The following is a 14,140-nucleotide window of genomic DNA, read 5'->3' on the forward strand; positions in this document are numbered from 1 at the left end:
GCCTTCACCCCATTCTCATCAAAAAACTAGGCAATTGTGGCGTCGATGCCTACACAGTGAGACGGGTCGCAAATTGGCTGGAAGGCCGCACCCAGAGAGTGGTGGTGGATGGGTCATTTTCAACCTGACAGGATGTGAGCAGGGGGTCCCCCAGGGCTCAGACCTCAGTCCCGCACTGTTCACCATCTTCATCAGGGACTTGGACAAGGGGGTGAAAAGCACCTTGTTCAAATTCACGGATGACACTAGGATGTGGGGAGAGGTGGGCACACTAGAAGGAAGGGACAAGCTACAACTAGATCTGGACAGGTTACAGGGGTGGGCAGATGAGAATAGGAAGGGATTCAGGAATGACAAATACAGGGTACTGCACCTGGGGAGGAAGAACCAGCAGCATACCTATAGGCTGGGGAACTCCCTTCTCATTAGCACAGAGGCAGAAAGGGATCTTGGAGTCATTATTGATTCCAAGATGAACATGGACTGCCAATGCGAGGATGCAGTCAGTAAGGCTAACCGCACCTTGCCATGCATCCACAAATGCATCACAAGCAGGTCCAAGGAGGTGATCCTCCCCCTCTATGCGACATTGGTCAGGCTGCAGTTGGAGTACTGTGTCCAGTTCTGGGCGTTGCATTTCAGGAGGGATGTGGCCGGCATTGAGAGGGTCCAAAGGAGGGCCACTCACATGGTCCAGAGGGCAGCAGGGCAGGCCCTATGAAGAGAGGCTACGGGACCGGAACCTATTTAGCCTCCACAAGAGAATGCTTAGAGGAGATCTGGTGGCCATCTATAAACTTACCAGGGGGATCAGTGGGGATCGGGAGAGTCCCTGTTCCTCCAAGCACTACCAGGAGTAACTAGGAATAACAACCACAAGTTGACTGAGAGGTTCAGGCTAGATATCATGAAGCACCACTTCAGAGTCAGGGTGGCTAGAATCTGGAACCAACTTCCAAGGGAAGTGGTGCTGGCTCCTACCCTGGGGTCTTCAAAAGAAGGCTAGATAACCACCTAGCTAGGGTTGTCTGACCCCAGCATTCTTTCCTGCCCATGGCAGGGGGTCAGTTTTGATGATCTGCTTAAGTCCCTTCCAACCCTACCAACTATGAAACTATTTACTTCTATGCTGCCAGATATAATTACTAAGGGCAGCTAGAAAAACATATCAATGGGATTCAAATCACAATATAGTGGGTTGTATCCTCTTTCTCCAGCTTTTTTAAGTGGCTGCTACCATCTAGCTCAGGAGCGAGCAGTTATTTCAGCTGGAGGGCCACTTAAGTTTTGGTAATACAGGTAGTACTAATAAAAATTGAAAATTAAGCTACATCTCTCTCTTCCTTTCCCCTGATACACATGTCACTTAATGTTTGCCAGTGGTCAGTGGTGAAGCTGCCATTGCCTGCTTTTCCAAATTAACCCTCATGCTGTCTATTTGTTAGGCACCACAGGGACTTTATGGCATGGTAGTAGATAGAAGGCGATATGGCATCAAAGCAGGTGCTGGCAGTAGTATAACTGAAGGGCAGGAGAAGATTGGCCAGGGCAGCATCCCTTGGTGCTGCCTTTGGGGATGGGGTGAAAAAAGCCGCCATTGCCAGAGCAGTGGCAGATTATGTCACCCCAGGTACTGAGCTGCACTGCTATGCCTCTGGCCACTTTTCCCTGTTACCTAACAGCACTGGAAGTTCCTAAAATGAAACTGTTTGCTATGCTTTTTTGCTTCATCTTGCAGGCCAATCAGTCAGGAAAGGCAGGTCTTCCCACCTCATCATTTTCTGTGAAGGAATATAATCAGATACTGCAGCTTGATCTGGACTGATGGGTTCCCAAGGTTTCTAGGGATTAGGGTGTGTTTTATGCTCAGAAAAATAACATCTGTGTTATCTGGTAGAGTGGAAATAATGCCATCGTAAAACAACATTGCTAAAGGGCAAACTTTTCTTGCTCTGAAAACTGACATCTCTAGCTTGCCTTGATGGTATTTTTTAAATCAGTGCCACAACTTAGCACAGACATTTATCTATCAGGAGAAAACTATTATCTTGTGACAATATAATATTCAACTGACATTATCTTTTAAGAGAAGTGACATGTCATCTTTAGTTCTAAAAGGAAACTTTGTTAGCATTAAGGATTATCACAAATTTGATTTGATTTGTCTCTGCTTTATAGTTGATAAACTTTTACAGGAAATTAATTTGCATTTTCTTCTTGTAGCAAGAAAGAAAATGACTGCTGTAATTAATGTTCTATATTTAAACAATTATTTTAGCCCATTGTCTTTTTTAAAATTTTGTATTATAAATATGTTCAACCTGAAATTCAGTGATGCTAATTTACACTTATACTTTAAAAGAATGTTTAATCTGGTATGTAAATGTAACAATTTGACATACTATTTTTACTTAAAGACATGGACTTCACAGATTTCTTTCTGAAAAATGTTTTGCTGCCTTACTTCAGTTGAAAATAAATCAGTGCCATCTGTTCAACACACATGAGCAAATACATAGCAGACTTATAGATCAACAAACTTGCAATGTAGAATTTTGGAGGGGTTTATACCTTTTTAATTTTAAGCTTCCAGGGAGCTGATAGACTGTAAAGGAATATGAAAATTATTAAAGTTGCCTTTGAACTTTTCTCACAAAAATGTTAAAAAAACTCACTATATTCAACCACTGCATGAGAATGCAGTGATTAAAAATCTGCATTCATTAGAAATACAACACACAATTCACAGTCCAGGAAAAGAAGGGTCAAAAGTGGCTCTTTAATCTTACCTTTCTATGGCTGCTCCATAGGCCCCAGCATAATATACACTAGGGCTGTGTGAAGCTTCGGTAGCTGATTTGATTCAGAAGAGATTTGGCCCGATTCAGCAGCCAAATTTCTGAATATGAATCGAATCGGGAGACCCATTAAAAACTCCAAATCAAATTAGAAGCCTCTGAATCAATTTGTAGAGATTCAGCACTGATTCAGAGATTTGGGCATAGACTATACAGGCAGCAGTCCTCGATGGCACTGGACACAGATGCCTCCAGCTGGTAAGTCTGTTGTGGGTGGAGGTGGGAGGGAAGGGCCATGGGGGGTGGGAAGATCAACACCCCCACAGTGAGGTAGGGATTGGGGCTGGGGCTGGGGCTGGGACAAGGTGCCCAGCCTGGGTGGGGGAGGGCATGGGAGTTGAGGAGAGGGATTTCCACCACTGCACACCGCTGCTGGTGGGCATGGGAGCAGGTGTGTGCCCCTAGATCTGCACAGGGCAGAGTGGGCCAGGATGTGGTCTGGGAGGCTAATCCCAGTTGCCTACTGCCAGACTCTGCTCTGCAAGGCGGGTGGAGCCAGGGCTGTGCTCCAGGCAGCTAGCCCCAGCAGCAGCCCAGAGTGTAGCTCTGGATCCACCCACCCCACAGAGCACAGTGGAGTGGGGGTTATGGGGGGGCTTCAGCCACCCTAAAGTTCACCATAGCCCCTGCTGCCGTCTCCTCCCTGATCTGGGTGCATGCGCCCACCCCCATGCCCTGCCACTGCTCACCCAGCCAGGGCACAGAAGGGCGAAGCCACAGCTTATGCAGGAGGCATGGGAAGGCTGGAGTGACTTCCGCTGCTGCACACTGCTTGTCTGAGGCAGTGCAGCGGCACCATCCCATGCCTCTCTGCCCCATCTGGGTAAGCAGTGAGAGGGCATTGCCCCTGATCCTAGCACCTTCCACCCGGAGCAAGCCATGCCTGCATCACACACACCCCCTTCCCCACCCCCCAGCTGGGCAACCAGCAACAGGGCAAAGCCCACACTCCCAGTGCTGCTGCACCCACATCCTGGACTCCACTCCAGCTGGACAAGCTGTGGCAAGGCAGAGCCCCCACTCCCAATGCCTTCTGTTGCCTGTCTGAAACAATGGCTGGCCCAGCCCTCCCCATGCACACGCCCAGTCTCATACCCTCCTGGACCAGCAGCATGCAGTGGCAGAAGTCCCCCTCCCTAAGTCCCACACCCTCCTGCCCCGGCTGAGCAGCTTGTCTCAGCTCCAATCCCTCCCTCGCTGTGGGGGCATTGATCTGCCCCCCCATGCCCATCCCCTCCCCCCTGCACCCACCACAACAGATTTGCCAGCTGGAGGCAGCTGTGTCCAGTGTGGTCGAGACTGCTGCCTGTTTAGTTTATGGCCAGATCTCTGAATCGGCACCAAATCTTTGGATCCAATTCAGCCAAATCAAATCGGGACAGTGATTCACATCACCAAATCAAATAACTGTCCCTCTGAATTGCCCGAATCTGAATCCCAATCAAATACTTGCCACTTCACACAGGCCTAATGTACACAACCATTGAGCCTGTTGTAGACAAGATCCAGAGCTGTTTCATGGGTGTACATTACCTGGAATCTTTGCAGCATTGCACAATGTAGCTTTGTCCCCAGCATACATACAAACACACAAATACATCAACCTTTTTTCATTTGGAAATGTTGAATGGAAGTGCAGGCCCCTTTGAATTGTAAGTATGGGTATTCACATACTGCTGATTGATCCTAGTCATCTTTTATAGATGCCCTAAACACAGTCTGCAGACCCTCAGGAGTCTGTGGGCTATAAGTTGAAAACTACTGCCCTAACCAATTAATTGCAATGGAAAGAGGACATATAAACACTTTGGGATTATTATGTTGTTGTTAGTGAATATGTTTAGTCATTATTTCAGCACACAGCATCAAATATCTCAGCCTCTGAGACATTCTGCAAGGGCCAAAAAGAAGTTGTGCTAAATGAAAATGAATTTTATTGTAAGTATCCTGTGCTGTAGCAGAGTAAACATGTGGCTCAATATCAGAATTTAGACATGAAAAAATCCTAATTAAGTTCACTGACTGTATCTCTGCCTGTGCAAGGGAAAGTTTAAGTTACTTTCTTAACCTCAAAATGGGACTATTTAGCCTTGGAAAACATTCAACTAGGAAAAAGAAAACTCTCATTTCAGACCAAGAGTGCTGTGCCTGGGCAGCTGACTTGTAACACTGCTATAAGTGATATGCTCCTATAAACTGTAGGTTTCTGTAGTAGTGTATCTCAGAAGGTTAGGTCATTCCTTGTAAGTGACATACAATATAGCCTGACTGTTACAACTTGGAAAGGGCACTCTGAAATTTTCCAAAACTACAGCTGAAGAAGCTAGTGAGTGGAATGTAGGAAAGCTAAGTACAAGAAGATTGGAGTTATGTGAGTTCTTAAAGAAGGATAGATATTCCATGCAGTCAGGATGTAAAATTAAAGGTTGCAAAGTTAAGACACTGTTGGAGGTTTAAACCAACAAAGTTTAAATTTGATGGGTTTTGCAATGATGAGTTGTCATCAGAAGTATATGCCTTATTCAAGGTACATGAGACAAATCTATTGTCAAAGCTAAATAGAGCTATAATAGAAAAATTGTAGTAAATATTGCCCTGCATAAAAAATGAGCATTGAGTCCATTTCTGAGAATAGACAAAGCAAAACACCTTGGGATGTAATGAGGCCATGAGAACTGAGGGACACTGACCCATATGAAGAATATCACATGAATCAAGTTTAAGAGACTGAAGGAATTTTAAATACCTTAGATCAATTGTTGCTGATGACAGCAGCCTGCTCAGTGATCCACAACAATGCACCACAGCTGCTTGATGCAAATGTCAATAAAATTTAAAAATAAAGTGTACATGTCAGTAATTCACACCATCCTAATGTGCAGAATAGAAAATTGATCAGCTCTAAGGAAAGTTAGTATGCTCTCCACTGAGGAAATTAAGATGGTGAGGTAGTCAAGTGGTCAGATACCCCATGACAGAAAATGAAATGAGGACGTGAAGGACTTAATTTAGCAGGCTCCAGGTAAAGAAACTGAGGAAGACTGGACTATGTTTGTATCACCATATCCTGCAAAGACTTGAGGACTTGTGTTCATAGGATGGTTCTTGCAGTCAAAGTGCAACAAAGCAAACCAGGGTAGAAACTAAGGACCCAGTAATTAGACAGAACATCAGTAATCTTCAGAAAGGTCAATTCAGATGACTACCCAGCATGTGATTGAAGTTATGGCAAAAGGCTATAGCAGTTACTGACGCTAAGCAAGAAAACACAAGAAGACCAGTCAGTCAGTTGTCAAAATCTTGAATGCTCTTTGTCATCAATCTGCTTTCCATGTTGTTTGCTAGGGTATTTGAAAGACATGTTTAGCATGGATTCAGATATATCTGGTATATTGGTACTGGAATGACATTACAAAAAGAAAAGGAAGGCACAGATGGCTTATTCTACCTCTTCAGCTGATGACCAGCAATCGATGCAAATGCTACATGGGCATCACTGCACTAACTTCCACAAGTAGAAAAACTTTTTTTCTGCACTTCCTTTCTAGATGTCTAACTTTGGGAGAAGTAAATGCAAGCAAAAGAGTTGGATTAAGAAGAGATGTCTATAGAATCCTTTCATTCTCCTTACTAGGCCATAGAGTCACCATCACCATAATCCCAAAGTTCTTCAGGAACTCAGTAGTGGTCAGAATATTTGGGATTAATGTATTTGACAAAGGCATTATCATCTCATCTTAGTCTCTGAAAGATTTTCATATGCTGTAGGGGAGAACATAACTACACATTTATCGAGCCTTGCCAGAACAGTTTTTTGTGGTTGCCAAACATATTCAGAATCAATGCAGTGTGCTGTCAACTCTTTCTCCATGTTGTCATCCCTGGTACAGGGTTTTCCCTAATTTTTTGAGAGATGACTGTACAGGACATGTATTTGATGACAGCAGGTATTCATTCTCCAGTTATGTTGGGGTACATCCCCAACACTGCATTGTTCCTTTTTGTGATGCATTTGAAAATAATTTGCTGTTTTAATTCTGCTCCTGATGAAATAAATTGGATTTTAGCTATTAACATCCTTGAGAACAGGATTGGGACCAGAAGGAAATATTTCAATTCATCTTCCTTTTATTGTATGTTCTGCTTTATTGATATATATCATCTTGTCTTTTAAAATTCATTTCAGTAGAAAAATGTGATTTATTTCTGAAGTATCTGAAAAACTCTGATGCACAGTAAACTGTAAGTAAACCAGAAAATGAGGAGCATGACATTCTCCCAGGCTGTACAACAGAACTGTATGCAACTTGTAATTCTTTGACATTCTTTTTTTTTCAGAAATAATCAAACAGGTCTTCATGCAGAAGAAGAAGCTCTCATTATAATCAGTGCTCTGAAAGAAACCAATTTACCCAAGTTTCTTGCAGAAGATGTCCCACTGTTTGAGAATATTATGGCTGATCTCTTCCCAGAAATTGTGGTTCCAAATACAAATACTAGCAGACTAGAGGTAATGAAATAGATAGGACTTCTTTAGGGCTGTGATTGTTAGTTTTAAAGTCACATTTTACTTGGTAAAGAAAGAAATTTTTATAAACTTGTAATAGTTTAAAAGTTCTCAGACTTTTTTCTAAGGAAGAAACATGGCATGCAATAAATCAAAGTGATTGAGTGAGTTAGTAGAGGAGAATTCCCCAGTAGTTGGAGAAATAACATGCTTTTCTTTGTGATACTAACCACATCAATGTTTTTCTTTGTGATGCTAAGCGTGGGCAAGCTAACTCATCTGAGTCTTTGCAATGGACCACCACACTTCTGTGAGGCATGGATGTGGCTACAGGTGCAGAAAGAGGCCACAAATAGTCCATAAGGCAACAGATGCTGTGAGACACATGGGACCAGTAGGGCCCCAGCATAGAGTCTAAGGGACAAGACTGAGCTCACTCTGCGGCACTGGAGATAGCATCCCAAACCCTAACAAATAACATCAAGGCATGGCAGGAAAGGTAGAAAGGGTATCCCATGAAGCTGGAGTGGAGACAGCAGTCAAGTGGCCACCAGGGGGCATCACAGCCACCCCTGGGACTTGAGCTTGTCACAGTGCTATGGAGTTTGTCCTTAGTGGTATAGCATTTCCAGTCTACAGGGCAGTAGTGACACCCAAAGACTGGCTAGCCTGTCCCCACTCCAGCTCTTCCAAACTAGTGCTCTGGGTCTCACCTGCCACACCGTGTTGGAACAACCAGTTATGTGGGAGGTGTCCTGAGCATGAGATTGGGGCTTGTTTTGGGTCTCTTGGCTCCTTCCTCCTGTACTTGTCTAGACCTCAACCCTCTTGGTCAGGGGCTACTTGCCTTAGCTGCTAGGGCTGGGCAAACTTTGGTTGCTGATTCGATTCAAAGGAGGTTTGGCCTGATTCAGCAGCCAAATCTCTGAATCCAAATCAAGTCAGGAGACCAATAAAAAGGTCTGAATTGATTCAAAGACTCCAAATCAATTTGGAAAAGATTTGGAGATTTGGGCAGTCCCTGTTCACCACCACAGGAAGCTGGACCCAGACTCTGTGCCACTAAGTAGGGAGTGCGGGGCTATGGGAGGGGAAGGGGACCATGGGGGGGACCCCCACCCCTGCCTGTTCCCCCAGCTCCCCAAGCACCCCCTAACCCCCACCTGCTCTCCCAGCCCCATCAATGGCTGCCCCACTTGGCCCCAGCATCCAGCACTGGGAGAGTGGGCGGGGAATGGGGCCTTTTCGATTTCAAATCAGATTCGGCCGGATCGCTTCAGGACAGCGATTTGAATCACCAGATCAAATCACTATTCCCTGAATTGGCTGAATCCAAAGTGAATACTAGCTGCTTTGTACAGGCCTACTAGCTGCTACCCTCAGGCCTATCCCACTGGTTCCAGCCTTGGCTTCTTGGCAGCAGTGGCATGTCTGGGAATTAAGCTGCACAGTGGGGCTTGGTGCCCCTCCTGTTCAGCCTTGGGGGGTTAAATTCCCTCTCTTTCTTCCTCTCTTTGGCCCTCTTGACTACAATGGCCAATCTTGCAGGGTACTTTAAGATGCCTGCAATGCAGCTTGCACTTCTCTTTACAGCCATTCCCAGTCCTCCCATCAAACTGAAACTGAAATTCCAGCAACTACTTCAAAATAAAATCCCACCCCTCTGAGCACTGAGCACCAAAATTAACAAACTCAAATCCTTTTCCTTTCTCAGTCCTGTGGTAGGAAAACCAGAGGGGAAAAAAACCCCTCTATGTCCTTAACCACCACGGCTTCTTTATTGCTTCTGGTCACCACCATGGTCTTGGGAGTCCTGCCTTCTCCCCAGCCAGGGCTAGAATGGCTCTCCAGCCTGAGGGCAAGACTGTATTCTCCTGAGCCCCTCCCCTTCCAATCAGCCTGACCTATGATCTGAGTACAGGGATTGCTCATTAGACTCAGCCCTGCCAGCTGCCTTTCCTTCCTGGAATTCCCTTGTCTCTGGGTGTGTCTACACAAAATGCTACATTACCATAGTGATGAGCTACATGGCCATAGCTTGTTGCTATGGTGACATGGCATCAGCAGCACAAACCGTGATGCCAATACTACTGTACAGTAATGTGGGGGAAAAAAACATGCGTACAGGACTACATGGTAACACCAGTTACTGTGCAGTCTGGCACCTGTGTAGATGCACCCTCTGTGCCACAAAGACCCTGCTCTTATAGGTGCCTTGCCAGTGCTGCTGGTCCTCTCGTCTTCCCTTAGTAACATGGCAAGAGTTCCCTTTTACACAAACCCGTTATGTTTTTTCTTGTCCAGGGGGTGCATTATCTTCTGCATCTTCTTTTCTTCATGTTTTCATAAAAAGAAACTAGCATTCACATATTAAGTCCCAGGGTGATACTCCATTAAAAAACAATAGGGTTGTAAACTAAAGGACTACCTCACGAGCCTCATGTTGTCTGTTTTCCTTTCACTGTAGCAAGTGTGAAGGAGCATTTTTTGTGATTATGGTGAACTGCCAGCTTAACAGATAATACTAGAACATCTCTACAACCCCCTTAATGTCAAGATATTACTTCTTCATGGTGGAATGTTTTTTCTTATGAATGTAGTTTCCTACTTATAAGATATTTCATTCCCTCTCTTCTTTGAGGTAACATCACCCCAGTGCCATGTTTGATGCATTCGTCTATACAATAAACTGCCAATCAAAATCAGTTGTGTGCAACACCAGGGAATGGTATAAGGGTTCTGTGGCCTTCTGGAAGGTCTGATCAGCTTATGTAATAGTCTGATAATTTCTCGAAAGCTTGGACTTGCCTTTTCATTGAAGGTTGTGGTTAGGTCCACAAGGTCACCACTTTGCCAATAAATGGGCATATCTGGTCACGGCCCCCTTGGAATACAAGGTGTTGGGTATCTTCTTTTCCTAGGATTCACTATATGTTGCTGCATGTTTCTGGTATGTTGCCAATAATTTATAAGTCTCTGAAATGTGACTGCTGCTCCATGGAGCTTGAAAGGCATCTGCTTAAACTTGTATGACCAACCCCATGGTCTCCCAAAAGCTGTCTTTTTCTAGTCCCTGTTTGCCAGCGGTATCTGCCAGTAGCCCTTTGTGAAGTCCAGGGTGAATATGTAGCTGGTTTGTCCAATTTTCTCTAGTATCTCATCTATGCTTGGCATGGGATATGCATCAAATTTAGCTGAGTTATCTTCTGAAAATTGATGCATAGTTGAATAGCCCCATTGATTTTTAGCACCACCACAATTGGGCTCCTCCTCTGGCTCTGCGACTCTATAATCACTCCTTTATCCAACATCTGTTTAATTTCAGCCTTCTCCTGCTTGTGTAGCTTCTGTGGTATTTGTCTCCAGGCATCCCAAACTACCTTGTCCAGTGGCGTCTCAGTGTGATGTATTGCCTTTTTAGCCTCTCCTGGATCCTCTCAAAACACATCCTGGATTCCTTAACCATCTGTCCCACCTGTGTTCATTGCCAGTCAGTTAGCTGAGCTCTCAGTTCCACCACCTGCTGGGTCCCAAGTTCTTCTGGGGGGACCTGATTCTAGCTTGTCGGGATATTCAGCCACTCTATCTTTCCACAGCTTAAGCAAATTAATATGATAAATCTGCTTGGGTTTCCACCTGTCTAGTTGGTGGACCTCATAATCTACCAGCCCCTCTTGACAACTTACTTCATAAGGTGTAGCACTGGTCCCACTTCTGAGGCTCATCTGCTATGAATTTTCTCAGCATATTCTTTAAGCATATTCAACTACTCCATTGGTCTGTGGGTAGTGTATAGAGGTCTGCAGTTTTTAAATTTTGAGAGTCTAGCACATGCCTGTCATTACACCAGATACAAAGTTACTTCCCTGGTCCATCAGTATCTCCCTTGGAAACCCCACCCAAGAGAAAACTGTCAACAGCTTCTCTGTCACCTTTGGGACTGAGACTGTCCACATGGGCATGGCCTCTGAATACTACATTGCTTAGTCCATTAGGGGTTCATCTACATGTGTGCCAGACTTAACAGTCATTAGGTACTTACTTATGTAAGTACTAAATGACTGTCCAATAACTGGTGTTACTGTGCAGTCCTGATGCTGCACAGGATGTTTCCCATGCTAGTACAAAGTAGCAGTGAGCATCTGCAGTGCATAGTAGCTCATTGCTACTGCACAGTAGTGTTGGCTTCACGGTTCATGCCCACCAATGCTACATTGCTGTAGTAATGAACTACAGCAATGTAGCTCATTGCTACAGTGATGTAGTGTCTCATGTAGATGCATCCTATAACTAGTATAAATTGGTATCCTGTGCTGCTTTTCAGAAGCAGTCCCACAAGGTCCATCACAACCCTTTCAAATCGTGTTTCCACCAAGCAGAGTGGGACTAGCAAAGCTATAGGAGGCTTGCCTGTGGCTAACAGCTGACATATAGGACACGACCCGCAATAGTTCACCACCTTATGGTGCATCATTGGCGAATAAAATTGCCCCAACAACAGGCCTCTGTCTTTTCATGCACTAAATGCTTTCCTATGGGGAAGTCATGAGTCATCCTCAACAGGGCCCTTCAGTAACACTTTGGGACTAGTAACTGTGCTTCTTCCTCACCCTCTGCTTTTCTCCATTTGACCTGCTACAGAAGATTGTTTCTCACCTCAAACCAAAGCATCAATGTCAGCATCCCAGGCCGTAGAATCTCATGCTTACATTTTACTAACCCTTCTCAAAATGCATTTTGAAAGCCATCTTCTTGCATATGCAGAATTTTTTGTAGATCATGTTATACAGATATAAATTAAGATTCATGCCATTTAGGCAATGGAACTACACTGGTATAAATTAAAGGAGTGATTTCTCAAGTCCATTATTTGTAGGAGAGGAAAGAATGAACTTAAGAGTTAAAGGTGTAGTCTTGTCATTCAAGTATGGACTTCTGAAATTTCCTTGTCCATAGAAAATCCAGGGAACTTTTAAATGAAGACCTTCAGTATCAAATATGAAATAAGATGCATGTTATAGTTAAGAACCCTGTTACATTTGCAGTTAAGCAGTTAATTATAAAAAATGTTCATCAGTTTGAAGCATTATTTATTGAATTCTAGTCTGTCAGAAACTCACAGGCTTTTAAGGGACCAGACCATTTATTACAAACATGTTTTTTCAGAAATACCTTTTTTTTCTTTCTTTTTTTTTTTTTTTTTTTGCTTACAACACACTTTGGAATATAATATACATCCTGTTTTTGAAGACAGAATAAAGAAAGAATAAATTTCATTGCTGTAAGTAAATAAATAGTAGCAGCTAAGGACTGGAACCTACTCAATGTTCTGCTCTCTGTGAGTTGTGTGCAGATTTTACTTTCACTTGTGTTCTTAAATGAGACAAATTGTTTTTACCATATTTCTCAATTATAATGCACACTGAAATTTCCAGCAGCTGGGTTTTGAAGAACTGTACATGGTTTATGTGAAAATATATGATATTAGCCCTAGATAATGTGGAAGCCATCTGTTTTGCTTTGTTTTTCTATTTATGCCACTGCCTATTTTTTGTATACAAAAGAACACAAAATTTTCAGGGAAATTTACTTTAAAGCAATTCATATAATTATTTTAAGTACTATTGCTTAGCTAATAGCATTTTTTTTCTTATCTTAGAAAGCAATAGCTGCTGCAACACAACAGCTGTGCTTGCAGCCTTGGCCATCTCAAATAGAGAAAGTTATACAGTTTTACAATCAAATTCTGGTAAGTATGGTGGATTTTTTTTTTAACATTGAAATTTTTTTTTAATATTTGTGTATATTAGAACATTCTGTTTTGTCAAAACCATTTTCCCCACTGGACTATAGTGATTTCAGCAAAAGTCATTGTGTGTGAGAGACAGCCACTTATACACAATTATCCCATTAGGATATTTATTTTGAATGTGAAAGATTGAAGTTCTTGCTTTGTCTAAGTCAAAGCACTGGCACGAAGAAATGCATCATAAAGAGCAGTAATGTCACCTGGTCTTCTGTTGGCATTGCATTTTGTTATGAATCATGAAATAGTCATTGAGTCAAAAAGAGGGATTGACTCAATGGCACAGCAATTTGAGGCTGGCCTGGGAGGTCCAGGTCTTTGAAGTAGTTTCATTTTCTTCTAAGTGTTGGGGGGAAAAAGAATAAAAAAGTTTTGCACAAAAATGAATTGTTGGGGTTTTTGACAAGTTTCACATAGTAGTTTTTTAAATATTTTTGAAGATATACGGCAAAACCCCCAAAACAGCCATGAGTCTGCTGAGAACTACAAAAATGAAACATGCTGTGGTAGAAACTTATTTCTCAGAAACAAGAACAAATCCGTATCTGCACATACTACAAGTATTTTTTCTAATTAAGTCTAATGTTCTGGGAATGTTAAGCCTCAAATACTACCTATAATAAGTTGATTTTGCCCATATGTTTTCAGACTCGAGTTGGTGTGATGTTAGTAGGCCCTACAGGTGGAGGGAAAACTACTGTTAGAACAATTTTAGAGACAGCTTTGGTACTTTTACCTACTGTACATTTGGAAAAAATTTCTAATACTGAGCCAGTTTTGCAGGTAAGATTTTAAAGGGTTTGCTTAATCCTTAATTTTAAGTTCTTGGTTTTAATTTCCTTGCAATGCTAACATGCATGTACTGTAGTTAATTTTCAGATTTATTTTACTTACAAACAAATTTGTCAGTCAAGACATTTATTTATTTACTAGCAAATTGCCCATCGAGAATGATGGGGGAAGGAGGGA

General features: G+C 43.0%; 1 protein-coding gene across 1 annotated transcript in view; it reads left to right on the top strand.

Moving 5' to 3' along the window:
- DNAH14 (dynein axonemal heavy chain 14) overlaps window positions 1–14,140 on the top strand; it is a gene marked incomplete at its 5' end in the record, with an annotated part of 314,106 nt that overhangs the window by 110,895 nt on the left and 189,071 nt on the right. Inside the window, 3 exons of the mRNA XM_019548582.1 lie at window positions 7,197–7,368; window positions 13,025–13,114; window positions 13,820–13,954. Coding sequence (XP_019404127.1) covers window positions 7,197–7,368; window positions 13,025–13,114; window positions 13,820–13,954 — 397 coding nt within the window. The remainder of the gene's footprint in view (window positions 1–7,196; window positions 7,369–13,024; window positions 13,115–13,819; window positions 13,955–14,140) is intronic.

The sequence above is a fragment of the Crocodylus porosus genome, unplaced genomic scaffold (assembly GCF_001723895.1).
Source record: "Crocodylus porosus isolate Cpor-Errol unplaced genomic scaffold, CroPor_comp1, whole genome shotgun sequence".
NCBI lineage: Eukaryota > Metazoa > Chordata > Crocodylia > Crocodylidae > Crocodylus > Crocodylus porosus.